The following is a 16,987-nucleotide window of genomic DNA, read 5'->3' as shown; positions in this document are numbered from 1 at the left end:
AGAAAAGTATTAATATATAATAAAAAATAATTGGGTAAAAGTGGGAACTATGAGAGAAGATATACTTTCTTTATATATATATGTTTAAAGAGCTACATACTAGGGCAGGTAATGATGGAAGAAGAGATACAGATACATAATATTAAAAATGGAATAAATTTCCAAAAATGAAAATGTGACACTTAAAAAACCCAATTAAAATGGTCGATTAAGAGAGTTATAATACTTAGCTTAAAGAAACATAGAATGTAATTAATATCTTAATCTAATTGACATTTTGTCCTTCATGCATGTGGAATTTGATCATTGCTCGATCTCAAGTTACACTATCAAATATATTTTAAACATTTTAATTAATTAAGCTAGTTTATATTTTAGTTTCTATATAAGATAAAAACTGAGTAACGGATTATACATACATATATTATAGTTAAGGATGATCATTACAAATAATAGAATAATGTGGGGAAGATGACAAGAGTTAGGAGCGTGTGTTTGAAACATAGGCTACAGAAAAATAAGAAATAAAATATTTATTATTATTCGTCAAAATTATTATTATCATTATCATGTATGGGTCGACTATGGTCATATGAGAGTCATTATTGAGGTGAAGAAAGCTAAGTAAAAAAAAAAAAAAAAAAGGTAAGAAGAAGAAGTGAATAATGTTAGTGAGTCAGTTGTCGCAATTATTTTCATTCTGAATATCATGCATGTTCCATTTATTATTTTCATTTCATTCTAAAATTTGTTGCTACAACTACTGTTAAACTGTCTATAGAATATAACGTGTCATTTGAAACGTGACAATATTATCGTTACTTCAACTTGTACTGGTATACTGTTAAGTGTATTGTTGCAATTTGTCTTTTGATTGGAAATAATTTACCTATAATGAAAATAACATATTTCATACGTTTACAATTAATAGTTTTATGTGGTACGGAAAACAAATACAATTTTGTAAAATTGATATTTTAAAAGTATATAGCAAGATTAGTTGTATTCGAGTGTGATTTTAATTATTGTAGTTGTTTTGATAGCAAATTTGTATTACTAGTAATATTAAACATTCATGTTTCCTAAATCCCTTATATTGTTATGGATATTGTATGATTTATGTGTTAAGGAAAATGATCAATGCAACCCTAAGGTCTGTATGTAAGAAGCTTAAAAAAAGGATAAAATAAGAATAATTAATCATTAGTTATACTAATTTAATTTTCAAATTTATTATACCATTTAAGATGATGCTTTTAAGGCTTATATGCAACCCTAAAGTCCCAAAATAATAATAATTAATATCTATTAGAAAACAAAATACTCCAAAACATCACATGAGGAAAAATATTACTTGAGATGGGCATGGGCTGAGCTAGCACAAAAAGGCCCGACATGGCACGGGAGACACAATGATTAAGCACAAGCACGACAAGTAAGCCTGTGCCGGTACACTTACATTTTACCAATATAAAAATTGTTAAAGGGGTTCGCTAGCACGTCATCGCACGCGAGTGAGGCCGTGTGAGAGCTTTAAATGTGAAAAACCGATACAAGTTCGACGTGGCACAACTATTTCTCCCTAATCTAGACACGGCGTATTACAGCGCGAAATACGTTGACACAACACATGTACCTGCAGTCCTATATGCCATGCCCACCTTATAATAATAATAAATTAAAAAAAATAAAATAAATAAAATAAATTAAAAAATAAAATAAATAAAATAAATTAAAAAATAAAATAAAAAAGCTTTTGGATCAAAGGACGGAATCATAATACTTCATTAGAAAGGCCCAAACCAATTTTCGTAACCCATTGCTTTGTTCGGATTCAGTGAAAATACGAGTTGGCCCAGATTTTTACGAAGGTCCAAATAATGGAAGAGTTGATTCGACATGGCAAACTAGAGGAGAGAGAGAGAAAGAGAAAGAGAAAGAGAGTTGGGGAAATCAAAGTGCAAGAGCAAGAAAACTGGAGAATGGGAGATCAAAAGGTGGAATTTCCAGTTATCAAACCTAAGCACAAACTCCAATTCAATTTTCTCCAAGGAAACGATCTCACCACCGTAACTATCTTGCCTCCTCTCTTTCTTTGCAATTTATTTTTTAGAATGCTTGTTGAATTTTTGCTGATTATATAATATAATATATGTTGAAATTGGTGCTATTTTTAAGGAAAAATTGATTATAACATTGGGATTTATTGTATTTGGTTGCAAATTACTTGTATTTCTAGGTTGCATTTTTCTGGGGTTGTGCTAAAATGTAGTGTGTTAATAAATATTTTGGAGAATTTTGCCTTTTCGAATTTGGAGAATTCCCAATTTGATGTTTTAAAACAAAAAGACTGTGAAGGTGTTTTTACATGTTAATAGCTTTTGTAATTGAGGGGGATGATCAGGGGATTATGTTGGAGGTGAAAGCAGTAGTCTTTTTGGGCTTAAGTCATGCTTCGTATAACTTATTAATCAAATTACTATTCAATCATAAAATTTTCTGTTTAAAGATGCTCATAGACCTCTCAACATTTGGAAAGAGGTAAAAACGCGGTTTTTGTGTGGATGGTATGGAATTAGGGTAAGTTCTTCATAGCAATATCTTTGAAGGGTGAAGGAATGTGTGGTAATTGCCATCATTTGATGTGTATCTCTTAAACTCTTCACTGTGACCCTCAGAGATAGACACTAGCGAATTGTAGGTTGGGTTCTTTGAAGTAAACTAATAACAGATGGATATTTTTGAAAGTAGCCATGCTGAATCCACAGAAAACTGCACCAAATATTCGACATTACTATGGGTATGGACACTTTTTGCTTCATTATGGACCAAACATGGATTTTTTTTGTGAATAACTCAGTTTGATCTTGGATGTGTACCCTTGTCCAACACTAGTTGATAAATTTGAGTGATAGATGGCATGTAACAAGTAAGACAGCTCTTAAATAGATGCTGGTCTATGCGATTATTGTTTATGATTATGCTGCAATTTTTCAGATGTATTAGCCGTGTAGCCAAATGAAGATCCATAATGGATTTCTTTGTTCATGAAGTCATGATTTATGTATGCCATATCAGTATATCACCATGATGGTTGAGTTTTCTATATGTATAGTTGTCTTATTGGTAGTTACTATTGGTAATTTGGTATTGCTCATGTTAGAAGAATTATAACTCTTAGAATGGTGAGAATTGAACCATGATTAGGTGGGGATGTGTCCAATATCTGAAATCTCGTTATGATATTCAGGTACCAAATTTTTTCACGCCTTTTGAGTCAGAGGCATTTGTCAAAGCTGCAGAGTCACTTGGTTTTGTGCACCAAGGGAGTCTTGGGCCAGCTAAAGGTGAAGCTTACAGAGACAATGATCGGGTCTCTGTGAATGATCCTCAACTTGCTGACATAATTTGGGAGTCGGGACTTAACAAACTGTTTAGAGATATCAAAATACGCGGGAAAGCTGCTGTCGGGCTTAATCCAAATATCAGATTCTACAGGTTTGTTGGTTATTGGCTTGTAATTATTGTAACCATGGCATTAATCATCTATTATCATTCTTTTCAAGGCATGTGTAAACTTTTCCTAATCACTGAGACTTGGCTTTAAGATACTTCGATGAATGTGATAGGTCCACTTTATGATCGCATATTGATTTCCACTCTGTAAATCTAGATTCTTAACTGATTAGACAAGCTGTAACTTATGATCAACTTGCAGCTCTATTATTGTGAAATTGTGACAATATAGGTTTGTCTATTTACTATTTATTGACCCTATGAATAAAAATACGATCTTGCCTTTAAAAAATGTCATTTGTAGTTCTGCCACTTCAAATTTTATTGATTAGCTGTCTGAGAGCCCTTGTCCATAAACTTTCCATTTCTCCTGCTTTCCCTCAGTCCACTATAACTCATCTTCTATCATACTTTCTAGGGCATGGATGGTTATTTTCTAATTCATGACACCTGGACTTTAGATAAGTTCATGTATGAGATAGGTCTGCTTGATGATTGCATAATGTTTTCCTCTATTATATCTTAATTCCTAACTTGTTAACGAACTTGCAATTTTATCACTGTTGAATTATGGCATTAATGATTGTTTGTTTAAAAAATTCATTAACCCCATGAATGAGAAGTTGTTATTGCCTTTGAGGGATGTCATTTGTAGTTCTGCTACGTTAAATCATACGGGGTATTAATGAGCTATCTGAGAGCCCTTGTCCTTGGAATTTTTAGTTTCTCTTGCTTTCCTTGCCTTCATTTTTTATTTTTTTTCTTTTCTGGGGAGGGTGGCAGTGTGGTTTATGGTTTGTCACTGACTCTAGCTATATATGATTTTGGAACTTATGTAATAAGCTCTTGGGATTCATCAAATGACTGATTCTGAATTTGAAATTGGTCTCTTGGTTCTGCAGATACAAGGTTGGTCAGCATTTCGGGCGTCATATTGATGAAAGTGTTGATCTTGGTGATGGAAAGCACACACACTATACATTGTTAATATACCTTAGTGGCAGTTCTCAATCCAAAAGCAAAAGGGATGTCAAGAGCATAGGTAACACAGATCCCTTAGTTGGAGGTGAAACAGTATTTTATGGCTCAAGAAGCAAAGTGGTGGCTGAGGTTTGTTCTTTTTTCCAATTTTAGCTGACTTCTTTGTGGTATTTTTCTCGAAGAAAAGTATATCTTATTGCTGTGAATCTTTGAGAGTATATATGACTAACTAAAAGGTTTCATATGCAGGTGGCTCCTGCAGAGGGGATGGCACTCGTTCATATCCATGGTGACAAGTGTATGTTGCATGAAGCTCGGAATGTAACCAAAGGGGTCAAGTATGTTTTTCGTTCAGATGTAGTTTTTGCTTGATCGAGCTAAGCATCATCATTCATTTTACTATCACACAATTACAGGGCCATCTATCGCCTTCTGCATTTATCATCACTATTTTACTATCACAGAATGCCAAGGCCATCTATTACCTTCTGCATTTCATTCTTAAATATCATCTGCAATGTATATGGTGATGTTGTAAATTTTTTTATCCCGAGTTATTTATTGTGAATTTTTGTTGACATCAATGCTCAATATTATATGGAAAAAGATCTCTCTGTGTTTATTTGAGGTATAATACAAATAAGTTAAGGATATTCCTAGTTGAAGTAGCATCAAAAACTGTTCTGAGCTCAAAGCACCCCTGTATTGGAAGATCCAAATGATTTTCTTGTAATACCTTTTCTTCTTGTACTTACTAACTAATTTGGGCACCAAAATTCAATTCAGTCCTTACAGCTTTTCAATATATGAAATTATGTTGCATTTTCTCCCGTCATGACAAAGCTTATCATCTCTAAGCTCTCTGATCGTTAAAAACAAGCAATAGCATTTGAAAAACATGTACCAATTTGGGATTTTGTGACTTGTGAGAAAGTAATTTTTTCCAACATTATTGTGGTTTAAATAGTAGATTACTAGAGTGTGATGTTTTAAGGTAACCCGTATTCCTAGAAGGTATTATTACGAAATGAAAGGAAAGAAGAGATAGGGGAAATAGAAGCTTCAAGAGCTAACCTATTATTGCTTAAAAAGCATGAGAGGGTTTTGCCTTGTAGAGCTGTAGGTCATGCTTGCTGCCATATTCTGGTTGGGTGGTTGGCTGATATGACTGTATTGATATGTCTCAAGTTCTTAGTGTTGATGAAAACTGAGTATATTATCATCAAGGTCTTAGTTCAGAATGTACGGGAAGGCAGAATTGGATGTTATCAATCCTATTACAAAGCAGTTTTAGTCAACAACAATTACCCTAATACCGTTAAAAACCTCTTGTTTTAGAGAAGGGGGTTGAATGAGCTTAGTCTTTCCCTGCAATATTGGAGTGGTTTCCAATCAACTCTTGATCAGAGATGGTGCTTTTTCACTGTAAGAATGAGGCATAATCAATTAATCAGAGATGGTGCTTTTTCAGCCTCATTGTTAATGGACTATATAGATGGTGGATTTAGCCAAGTATACTAAATTCAAGGCTTGGAAATTTGGAATGCTAGTAGCATAATAGGTGCTACTGTTTAAGTTTGAGCAGATGAGTCATGTTATTCATAATATCAAGCCAGCAAGTATTGTTGGCATTGAGCATGGGTTCATGCATTTGATTAGTTTCCAACTCATGACCCGGGGTAGAGAGGATATATTGGTGTATCTGTGATTTTGATCGTCTGCCTGTGTAACTTGGGATATGTAAGTTTGTAAAGTTAATTGGTTTTCTTTCTATGGAATTGGCTCAGTTGATGGATGCTGAATGATCCTGCTTCTTGTGTATTGGGCATTCAAGTTTATTTTTGGAGTTTTTCCTTTAAGATATTTCCGGATAAACTTGAGTAATTTTGCCTGAGTATATGAAAATAGTAAATTTGCATTATGATAGTTAGAGTACACAAACATAAAACTCTCACATTATTACATCTCTCTAGAATACAAGAAATGGCTTGTTTTCTCTCTCTTCAAAGTTTCTCCCTTTGATGTACACATAAATCCTTTATCAACACTCAATTTATTCTTCGGCAATTTAATCGCACTTCTCCTCCTTCATTAACCCCCACATTTCCAAGCTTTATCATTGAGGCTGCAAACTCTCTGAAGAACAAGTTTTGGTCTTTTGCGAATGCCTCAATCAGTGGCCGAGTCCTCTGATCATCATACATGACTTGGTCTGTATTGAAAACACCCTTTCTAGCGATGATCTGTTTGTAGTAGTTATTGTCAAATCGTGATGCGGTTGAATCTAAGAACTGCCCTGCATCTCCATTGTTGTTTGATCTTGGACATTTGTTCTTGAGTAAGCTGGCAAATTCGGAGTTCATGCTAGGATCAGTTTCATGTACTGTGCTGAAATTATGGACTCGAGCAACAAAGGAAGAACAGTGTGAGAAGCCAAGAGTGTGGGCACCGGATAGAGCGACTAGATCCTTAATGCCTAATCCTCTTTTAGCAAAGGTCTGAATTAGTTGATTCGCGTTTAGAAATGGGGGTGGAAGATTTGTAGTATCACTGGCTTTTGACACTCTTCCATCTTTTCTTCCTTTGAGTACGCTCCAGTAAGGTCCTCCAGTCTTAAAAATAGAAATTGAGAGTTAGACAATGAATAAGTGCCATTAAAAAAAAAAAAGAGTGAAGATTCATGGAGTATGCAACTATGTATCATAGAATGAAAGACTGATGTGAATGGCAATATTACCATAGTGACAACATCTCTGGCAGCCATAGCTATTATGTCCGCGCATGAAACTGTGTGTGGACATGCCTTCTCAAGCTTAGCCTTTGCATCATCAATGACATAGAATGATCGGACTGAGATGTTTGGTGGACCATCCTTCTCTGCTTTGTTCCCAGGAGTCGAGTCCAATAAAATTGACGCATCACATCCCTGGCATGATTTAATATCTTAGTTAGTGTATAAAAGATTATAATTCAGCCTAGATTGGTTAGAATGTTAGATTGATTTTGTCTATAGACTGTCTGCATTGCCCTATGCTCCCTCTAACCCACTTCCAAGTTCCAAGTGCCACATAAGTTTAGATATTATTAAGAAGGGAAATAAAACCTATTTGGTGCATGATTTCACGTGTATTCTTTCATGGATTGGAAGAAAGATTCTTACCCTGATGAAGCAGTCATGGAAGAACATGCGAAGGAGGCGAGCTGGGGATTTGGGATCATATATGGAAGCATTACGAACTGTCTGTGCGACAATATACTCTGCCTGTGGACATGTTTGATCGTAATAGTGAGTATCGAGTGCTGCTTGACAGCTAAAAACTGCAATGGAGAGAAGTAATAAGGCTGAAAGGAAGAGGTTTTTGGTGTCTTGAGCCGCCATGTCGTACTTTCGAGGTAAGTGAAAGTGTTGATACTTGTAAGCAGGCTTGTTATGATGGAAATACCATAAACTTAGAGCCCTATTTATAGTTAATGTAGAACATTGTTAGAACAAAATTCGGAGATAATAGAGTACTGCGCTTTCAAGGCACTCATTGGACTCAAAATTCCTTTGAAACCACCTGTTCTTACTGTACATTAAAGATCAAGTATTCCTTTTAATTTTATGTGATTTTAGAAGATTTTAAGCTCTGTTATTTTCAAGTTTTTAGCTAATCAGAAACGTGATTGTGAATGAAACTAACAGTACCAGCAGCTGAAACTAACACCCTTTTCTTTTCTAGATAATTGGCTCAAATTCTAAGTCCTAATTTATGAAGTATAAGTTTTTCTAATCATAGCATTTATGCATAAACATTAATTGTATTTCTCAAATTGGTATAAAATTGTGAATTTAAAATAAAATAAACATGATTTGCAATGTAGATGTGTATCATTTTTGCTTTTTATTTAAAGCAGGGCTACGTTTGACAAATTCCTTTTTTTAATTTATTTGCATTGCCTTTTATCCTACGAATTAAGATGTCAATGTAGAGTGTAGAGAAATTTTATGAGTGTCATACATTAAATTAAATAAATTAATTTGGGTTTAAATCATGTTAATGATCCATTTTAATTATTTTTGGCCCACTCAAATAAATAATCCGAGTTAATAAAATACAATTCGGGTTATAAAATAAATCAAACAGACTAGGTTAAAAGACTTCTAAGTCATTAAATGGGCCAAGCCCAAACCTATTAAGTCCAATCAAGGGGTTCTCATCTCCTATAAATACACCATTCCTCTATCAGTTGAGGGGATCAGAAATTATTATTCCTAAGAGCTCATAAAATTCAAACGGAATTCTCTCTGAAGTAAGTCAACAAACACATCAAATTTGTGCCGACTTGTTCTGATACACTCAAACACATTTAAACGGGAATAAGCTTCATAAGCCCTCGTTCAGATGTATTCAAATAAAACCCTTGAATACAAGTTGACATCATCAAACGTCACCCTGCGTTCAAACTCAAGTCGACGTCATCAAACGTCACCCTATAGGTGTCACACACGTGTCATCGTCAAACTACGGAACAGAATCAGAGTACTTAGTTAATTATATTATAGACCAAATCAAATATTAATATAAATTCATTTTGTTACTTTATTTCTCGTCTTTATTTATTTAGACTCGAAATTTGTGTAAACAGAGAGATTTATAAATTGTCGTGATACTTTAATTTTGACCTATTAATCAATGCCTCATTTGTTGATTCATGTAATTATCCCATCTCATGTCTTTCTATTAGAGTTTAGACATATTAATCCCAAGAACTTGTTTTATTTAGAGCTAACTAACTTTTTTAGTTTTAGCTTAAACTGTGAAATTTATGTGTTAATTTAATATTGTTGGTTTTGATTAATCAATAGTCAAACTTTATAAACTTATATTTAAACTCTAAGAAATGAGCCCAAACTGTTGGTTCATACTGATCTATCAGGTCTGTTAAAGGACTACGGTTGGTGACCCTTAAAGTACACGTACATGTATATTTGTACTGCATGTGTTAAGCAATGTCATTCCAACTGTATGATTGATCAGTCAACATACCATTTATTCTCCTCTGTTCCGAGTTTGTTATATGTGAATATTGTATGGATTAGAATATACTCTCTTTAACCACTATTATGATAGAAAAATTTAATTATACTTGTTTTAGGATTTCGATCCAAAAGGTAATATATGTGACTAGTAATTTCAGACAGATAAGAGTGGTATGAAAATTTAATAATTACTCCGTATTGTGTAAAACAGTATGACCCACTAAGATCAGGTAACTCGTATGCACTTATGCTACCAGATCTTGTAAAAAGCAATAACTCAAGCTGTTTATTTGACTGTACGTATTGATCAAAACCTTACTTTGTAGAGGTTGGGGTAGAGCATCATTTGAAGAAAACTATTTTGTACCCCAGTGGTCTACGGTAACATTTCTACATCTTCTGTTTTAAGAACTTACCGCGTACAATTGACGCTGGAAATTAAGGTTCATGTATGTGTTTGAAAAGAGTTTGTTTACTACCCACATGATTATTATGAAGTACTATCTCTATTTCATAATATTCTTAACATATTATATTTCAGGTAAACATTTTTTATCACTTTACCCCTCTCACCCACAAAAGTTCCACATTTCTACTTATTTACTTGTTGTTTCTTATTTTATCCACCGTTTTCTTACCTGATGTCTCTTACTTTATCCATCGTTTTGTTACACCCACCTATTATTTTATACAGAGTACAAATTTTCTCATACTTTAATTTTTGTGCAAATAGTAAACCTTAAAAACATTAAACATAAATTTGTGAAAGACTAATTAGCAATCATATGAAGAACTTTGTATAAGGTTGGCAATGGGTCGATTAGACACAAGTCCAAAAGCACGCCGCCTAGGATTGGCAAGACTCAAACCATATTGTATAGTGGCTGGCCACGTCTGGCCTGGCGGGCTAGCCTTGGCATGGCTTGCCCATTTAATACTTATGCGCGTATCACATAACACATGCACGTGAATTATGATGTGCATAGACGAGCATACTTTAAAATATTCATGCATCTTGTGTTCAAAAGCAGACTACTCGTGCATGGCAGTATCGGTTCATGCTTGATTGCATATTGTTTTAGTTTGAAAAAGCAAAAGGTACATTATGTGATTTATGTCCATGTTTTTCTTTTTTGATTGCTTATTTTATTGATGGTAACATCATTTTATAATTAAGAAAAAATATTTTTATGATTTAATAAGTAGACCTGTCCATTCTCCAATGATTCTGGAGATTTTGTGAGAATTTTAATTTTTAATCTTTGTAAGAATAATATAGCGTATAGATTATCTCAAGAATTCATTTTCCTGCTGTTGCTGAAAATTCTTCACTGCCATACATAAAATCAATAAATATTTCCCAACAAATAGTTAATGTATGTACCAATACAGAGAATTATAAGTAAGAAAATAATAATTCACACTCCATTTTGTTGAGTATACAAACATATAAAAAAATCTTTACAGTATTACATCATTCAAGAACCTGAGGAACAAATTAGTTATGGCTTATTTTTTTTCTCACTCAAACATTATTACATTAGAAATGTCTTCTTTTCCCTTACACACTCTCCTGGAATCGCTTTCGTCTCTCCCATGTGTGTTTATGTACACAATTCTGGTTCCCAAACTTAGTTTGGTTTTCGGCAGTTCAGTCTCACTTCTCCTACTTCATTAACCCCCACATTTCCAAGCTTTATCATTGAGGCTGCAAACTCTCTGAAGAACAAGTTTTGGTCTTTGGCGAATGCCTCAATGATCGGTCTAGTACTTGGATCGTTGTACATGGCTTGGTCTGATCCGAAAACACCCTTTCCTGCTATGATTTGTTTGTAGTAGTCATTATCAAATTGTGATGCAGTTGAGTCTAGGAACTGTCCTGCATCACCGTTGTTGTTTGAACTTGGACACTTGTTCTTAAGTAAGCTGGCAAATTCGGTGTTCATGCTAGGATCAGTTGCGTGTAATGTGCTGAAATTGTGAACGCGAGCTACAAAGGAAGAACAATGTGAAAAGCCTAGAGTGTGTCCACCAGATAGAGTAACCAAATCCTTAATACTCAATCCTCTACTAGCAAAGGCCTGAATTAGTGCTGTCGCGTTCAAGAATGGAGCTGGGAGATTGGCAGTATCATTAGCTTTCGATACCCTTCCGTCTTTTCTACCTTTGAGTACGTTCCAGCTTGGTCCTCCAGTCTGAGGTAAAAAGAAGCGTGAATTAAAGAATTGATATGAGATGTAATCAATATCGAAAAATAATCTCTCTTGTGTGTATGGTTGGATAAGTAGCAAGAACTTACCATAGCGACAACATCTCTGGCAGCCATGGCGAGTACATCAGCACAAGAAACCGTGTGGGGGCATGCCTTCTCAAGCTTGGCCTTAGCATCGTCGATTACGTAGAATGCTCTAACTGAGATGTTAGGAGGCCCGTCCTTCTCTGCTTTGTTCTCAGGTGTTGAATCGAGTAAAACTGATGCATCACATCCCTAATACGATGCAATATTATTAGTTGTTGTACTAATGTGTAATATATTATTCTAGACTTACAATAATTAATAATTGAGAAGATGCTTACCCTAATGAAACAATCATGGAAGAACATCCGGAGGATACGAGCTGGGACTTTGGGATCATATATGGAAGCATTGCGAATCGTTTGGGATACAATAAACTCGGCTTGTGGACATGTTTGATCATAATAGTGAGCGTTGAGTGCTGCATGAGTGCTGCAAATTGCGAAGGAGAAGAGAACAAAGAAGAGGACTTTGGTTGATTGAGTAGCCATTTTCGTCGTCTTAAGAGAAGAAATGTATGTGTTGAAGGGATGCTGGTGATGAAAATGCCTTGAACTTGGAGAAGTATTTATAGTTCTGTAAGTGAATGGATTGAGCTTTCAAGGCACTCATTGAACTTGAAAAACTCTGGGAAAAATAAACCAACTCTTTAGTGTGCTTTAAGATCAAGTAATTCCTGTTTAAACTTATGAGAAAATTTTAAGCCATGTACTTACTAGAAAACTTGTACTACTTTTGTAATTGTGCATGTATTTGAGAAATGTAGTCTTGAAGTTATTAAAGGTTTGTTGTTTTGATTTAAATTTCAATGAAATAACGGAGTAGTAAATACTTATATGTAATTTTCCATTCAAAATCCTATATACTTCATATCATTTCATTTGTTTCCTTATCTTATTTTAAAAAATTTCGACAATTTCATACAAAAATAAGATTTTTTGAATAGTTTGTCGTTGGATGAACTACAAAGAACTTTTGTAGCATTGATTTGTCTTCTTGATTTTTTCTTTTTCTAGGTAATTATGACCAATAAAACAATGCTTCATTTGACTGTTTTACTTGAAAGTAATGATAACTCGGTAACTCTAGTCTGGCTCATCTTTACACCTTCTCACCAAGTCTTGATGTGTACTTTGTATATACGAAGTACAAGATACAATTCATTGGACTCGAGCAAAAATTAGTAAAGTACTTTGAGGATGTGAAACTAACTTTAACATAGTAGTGCATGTAGTATTAATTCTATTCACTTGATTATTGCATTTCTTCTATGCATTTCTTGTTTCATCTGCATCATTGTTCTTTATAACTCTGTCTCATGTAGGTCTAAAAACAAACATTGTATAAAGTATATATTTAGGCTACATAGTATATTAACTTTTTATATGTAGTTGCCTTTAATGGCGTAAATAGTTCTTGAATCGTTCATCTTTTTCGATTAATTATCTATTGCAATACTCAATATGTATGAATTAAAACCATAATGAAATATTGACATGTAAAAGTTGATTTTTTATTTTATTTTATTTTTCTTTCTATTGTTTACTACAAGTATAACATTTCCTCTCTCTCTCTTCTCTCTTTTTTTGACAGACCTCTCTCTCTTCCTTCCTTTTAGGAGGGTTGGCAATCATATACTCAATAATAACACTTTTTTCACCAAACATAAAGTTTTAGTACATTCTATAGAACTGAAAAAGAGTTGCTTAACCCTTGACTAATGAATACCAAACTTTAAAAGCTTTGAAATCCTTTTGAATGCAAGAAATATTACGTTAACTTAAGAATGTTATTAAAGGTAAGACTATTGGTTCATACTTATCTATCAACTCGGATTTCTTGGAGTACGGTTGTTGGTGTGAGCTGTGGAGTACATTTCTCATTATGCCTCTTGTACATGTACTTGCTGTTCATTTTATGTTTCCTATAATTATAAAATGGATATTATTATATTGTTCATATGATAAAGAAAGGTTTATAATTTGAAAGAATGATCTAATTGCATTCTAATAAGCCCCACTTTGAGATCATACTATATCGTTGTGTTCCTTCTACGTATGTACCACATCATGAATCTGTATGTGGTGATCGAATTAGTGAATACTCTATAGTTGTGTGCACATAGACCATGATATATAATACTATATCATTATGTTCCTTCTACGTATGTACCACATCATGAATCTGTATGTGGTGATCGAATTAGTGAATACTCTATAGTTGTGTGCACATAGACCATGATATATAATACTATATCATTATGTTCCTTCTACGTATGTACCACATCATGAATCTGTATGTGGTGATCGAATTAGTGAATACTCTATAGTTGTGTGCACATAGACCATGATATATAATACTATATCATTATGTTCCTTCTACGTATGCACCACATCATGTATATGTATGTGGTGATCGAATTAGTGAATACTCTGTAGTTATGTGCACATAGACCATGATGTATATATCATGCGTAATATAATTATGGAGTACTCCGTACTTAATTTTATATAATTAACATCCCTCAAGGATATTATGTATCAATTCTGCAACTTAACTAAGCTAACATTTGCACCATACTTGTTAGTTTATGACTTGCAGGTGTTTGTACTTCTAAAAAAAAAAAAGTGTTCAAAATGTTCAAAGTAAATGAGCAGAATTTTATTTTATTTTTCTTTTATTGTGGACTTCACAAATCTAAAAGTTAAAGAGGCAGTCAAAACACCATAAATTGGTCATGCGATTCATGCCATAAGGTCATACAGCCTTAGCTTGAACTTTCATATTATTTTAGCCATAAGGATCACAAACTAATTATAATTAATAAAAATTTCATAGTGGGATTGAAATATGACAACCATAATTAAAAAGTGTTAGACCAATCATGAAATAAATTAATCCTACAGTAATGGTAAAAACATATGCACGTTTTTTTAGCCAATTAATCGCTTTGGTCATTCATAAAGGGATCATGTTCTTCTAATGCAAAGAGAGTGATATATGGAGTTGTTAAGCTGATTACATGCAATTTTTGCATTGTTCATTGCAAAAGAAACAAATATACAAGTGCTAAAATCATACAATTTAATTATAGTACTTTGTTAATAATTCCTTCAACTAAAAAATAAAAGACATAATTAACAAACTCTTTCTCTCATCTCTTTCCCCTTCATTCTAGCTCGCTCTGCATGCATGCCACTCAATTCACAAACCTGCACTTTTCTCTCACTTCTCCATGGTGATGATCATTTACACCGAGATTTCCGAGTTTTACCATGGAAGCTGCAAATTCTATAAAGAACAAGGCCTCATATCTGGCATACGACTCGACTAAAAACTTAGTCCTATAATCATTGTACAAAGCTTGATCCGTAGCAAGTACACCCTTTCGCGCTACTAATCTCTTGTAGTACTCATTGTCGAAGACTGATGAAGTCGAGTCCAAGTAATACCCTGAATTATTGTCCCTATTATGCTTATTAGCACACTTTTGTTTTAGGGTGTTGGCGAACATGATGTCCATGCTAGGATCCATGTCGAAGTTGTCATCAAAACGATGTATTCGAGCTTTAAAGGAGGAACAATGAGAGAACCCTAGGGTATGTGCACCCGAAAGGGTTACCAAATCTTTAATGCCAAGGCCTTTTTTTGAAAATAATTTTATGAGTTTGGTTGCATCAAAAGATGGTGTTGGTAAGTCTAGAGTCTCATTTGCCCTTGATATTTTTCCATCCTTTCTCCCTTTCAACACATTCCAATATGGTCCTCCAGCCTAACAACCAAAAAGATCAAATTAAATTGAAAATATTTGCACAATATTTTACTTTCATAGAACTCTAATATAAAGAGACACAATGTTTTTGTACGCAACGTAAAACATACCAAGTTGACTACATCTCTAGCTGCAATAGCAGTAATATCAGCACAAGAGACAATTTGAGGGCAAGCCTTTTCGAGCTTGGCTTTTGCTTTATCAATCACATAATATGCGCGGAGTGAAATGTTTGGAGGGCCATCTTTCTCTGCTAGGTTATCATCCGTTGAGTCTAGTAGAATTGAAGCATCACATCCCTAGACAATTATTGTTCCATGCATATAGGAAAAAATATTAAATAGGTTCACACAATTAGTATATATAGTAATGAGTGAAGATTAACTTAAGCATTAATTACCATGGAGCATACGTCTTATATATAGATGCATTTTATATGTTAAAAGAATTATTCGCACAATCATCTTTCGTTCAAGGGTTTCCTGATCTATAATGTTATGAAATTATACATTACTGAAATGCATCTATATGACTATTTTTTTGTAAATATAAGCAATAAAATCATGTGTAGAGTATGTAAATAGTGTACAAAAGTTAAAAAGTTGCAAGTATATATAAGGAGGACAATAGGATTGGAGGAAGCTAGAAGACTAGAATACATACCCTAACGAAACAATCATGGAAGAACATACGAAGGATGCGAGGAGGAACTTTGGAATCGCTTAAGGTCGCCTTATGAACTACGTCTCTGATTATTCTCTCAGCATGGGGGCATGTTTGTTCATAGTAATGAATATCAAGTTGCTTCTCTTTCGTTTGAGCCACCAAAATTGAAAAAACAAAGAAAATGAAGACAGTGTTTTCATGTGATAGTTTCAACATAATTTGATAGGTGTATGGACTAACCTAGGGAATTAGGAGCTTAAAAGGTGAAACTGTTGTAGTTGACGATGGAAATTTCATCATAAAGATGGGAGTGCTATTTATTTGGAGTACTACTATATGCTATAAATATCATACGACATTGTGTTTAATTTTATGGCCAAAAATTCTTACTAAGGATCTACTTGTATAAGATAAAGTGTAGTTTAGAGTTACTCCTTTGAAGCAAATTGCAAAAACTAAAACCATTTGTTGTGTGCTTTATTTATATCCAACTACGGAGTACAAGTTTTGTTACCTACCAACAATGCAAAATACATGAAATTTCATGTGTGTATTTGTGGTAAGAAGTCTTAGAACATCTTTTCAAACTACTAGAAAGAAATAATAAGTGAATACTTAAGCTTTAATCTGTCATAAAGATTGATTGTGTTTTGAAAATAACTGTTTTTTTTTTTTTTTTACTTTTTGTATTTTTTTAAAATATTTATTATTTTAAAATATACTCGTTCGTGCA

At 33.7% G+C, this 16,987-nt stretch overlaps 4 protein-coding genes across 4 annotated transcripts; 1 reads left to right on the top strand and 3 right to left on the bottom strand.

Annotated features, from left to right (window-relative positions):
- The first annotated feature begins 1,865 nt into the window (after nt 1–1,865).
- On the top strand, nt 1,866–5,124 carry LOC110697138. The gene is made up of 4 exons (XM_021874484.1): nt 1,866–2,069; nt 3,251–3,498; nt 4,419–4,626; nt 4,747–5,124. Exons 1-4 carry the CDS (start codon nt 1,881–1,883, stop codon nt 4,867–4,869), a joined length of 768 nt encoding a protein of 255 aa, XP_021730176.1. The 5' UTR covers nt 1,866–1,880; the 3' UTR covers nt 4,870–5,124.
- A 959-nt stretch (nt 5,125–6,083) lies between these two features.
- Nucleotides 6,084–7,919, bottom strand: LOC110697412 (peroxidase 66-like). The gene is made up of 3 exons (XM_021874789.1): nt 7,658–7,919; nt 7,235–7,423; nt 6,084–7,109 (listed from the first exon to the last, which is right to left on the bottom strand). The coding sequence occupies exons 1-3, from the start codon at nt 7,874–7,876 to the stop codon at nt 6,546–6,548; spliced, it is 972 nt and encodes a 323-aa protein (XP_021730481.1). The 5' UTR covers nt 7,877–7,919; the 3' UTR covers nt 6,084–6,545.
- A 3,004-nt stretch (nt 7,920–10,923) lies between these two features.
- On the bottom strand, nt 10,924–12,375 carry LOC110697137 (peroxidase 66-like). The gene is made up of 3 exons (XM_021874483.1): nt 12,098–12,375; nt 11,820–12,008; nt 10,924–11,715 (listed from the first exon to the last, which is right to left on the bottom strand). Exons 1-3 carry the CDS (start codon nt 12,305–12,307, stop codon nt 11,152–11,154), a joined length of 963 nt encoding a protein of 320 aa, XP_021730175.1. The 5' UTR covers nt 12,308–12,375; the 3' UTR covers nt 10,924–11,151.
- A 2,351-nt stretch (nt 12,376–14,726) lies between these two features.
- LOC110697136 (peroxidase 66-like) lies at nt 14,727–16,703 on the bottom strand. The gene is made up of 3 exons (XM_021874482.1): nt 16,252–16,703; nt 15,699–15,887; nt 14,727–15,588 (listed from the first exon to the last, which is right to left on the bottom strand). Exons 1-3 carry the CDS (start codon nt 16,468–16,470, stop codon nt 15,016–15,018), a joined length of 981 nt encoding a protein of 326 aa, XP_021730174.1. The 5' UTR covers nt 16,471–16,703; the 3' UTR covers nt 14,727–15,015.
- Between the last annotated feature and the right edge of the window lie 284 nt (nt 16,704–16,987).

The sequence above is a fragment of the Chenopodium quinoa genome, unplaced genomic scaffold (assembly GCF_001683475.1).
Source record: "Chenopodium quinoa cultivar QQ74 unplaced genomic scaffold, ASM168347v1, whole genome shotgun sequence".
In the NCBI taxonomy this organism is placed as follows: domain Eukaryota; kingdom Viridiplantae; phylum Streptophyta; class Magnoliopsida; order Caryophyllales; family Amaranthaceae; genus Chenopodium; species Chenopodium quinoa.
This window is presented reverse-complemented; position numbering and strand designations above follow the sequence as displayed.

Coding starts and splice junctions, on each gene's coding strand:
- LOC110697412 (XM_021874789.1), bottom strand. CDS start 7,876: ATGGCGGCTCAAGACACCAAAAACCTCTTCCTTTCAGCCTTATTACTT. Junction 7,424..7,657: donor TCCATGACTGCTTCATCAGG/GTAAGAATCTTT, acceptor AAATCATGCCAG/GGATGTGATGCGTCAATTTT. Junction 7,110..7,234: donor CCAGAGATGTTGTCACTATG/GTAATATTGCCA, acceptor TCTATTTTTAAG/ACTGGAGGACCTTACTGGAG.
- LOC110697136 (XM_021874482.1), bottom strand. CDS start 16,470: ATGTTGAAACTATCACATGAAAACACTGTCTTCATTTTCTTTGTTTTT. Junction 15,888..16,251: donor TCCATGATTGTTTCGTTAGG/GTATGTATTCTA, acceptor ATAATTGTCTAG/GGATGTGATGCTTCAATTCT. Junction 15,589..15,698: donor CTAGAGATGTAGTCAACTTG/GTATGTTTTACG, acceptor TTTGGTTGTTAG/GCTGGAGGACCATATTGGAA.
- LOC110697138 (XM_021874484.1), top strand. CDS start 1,881: ATGGAAGAGTTGATTCGACATGGCAAACTAGAGGAGAGAGAGAGAAAG. Junction 3,499..4,418: donor CCAAATATCAGATTCTACAG/GTTTGTTGGTTA, acceptor TTGGTTCTGCAG/ATACAAGGTTGGTCAGCATT. Junction 4,627..4,746: donor GAAGCAAAGTGGTGGCTGAG/GTTTGTTCTTTT, acceptor TTTCATATGCAG/GTGGCTCCTGCAGAGGGGAT.
- LOC110697137 (XM_021874483.1), bottom strand. CDS start 12,307: ATGGCTACTCAATCAACCAAAGTCCTCTTCTTTGTTCTCTTCTCCTTC. Junction 12,009..12,097: donor TCCATGATTGTTTCATTAGG/GTAAGCATCTTC, acceptor GCATCGTATTAG/GGATGTGATGCATCAGTTTT. Junction 11,716..11,819: donor CCAGAGATGTTGTCGCTATG/GTAAGTTCTTGC, acceptor TTTTTACCTCAG/ACTGGAGGACCAAGCTGGAA.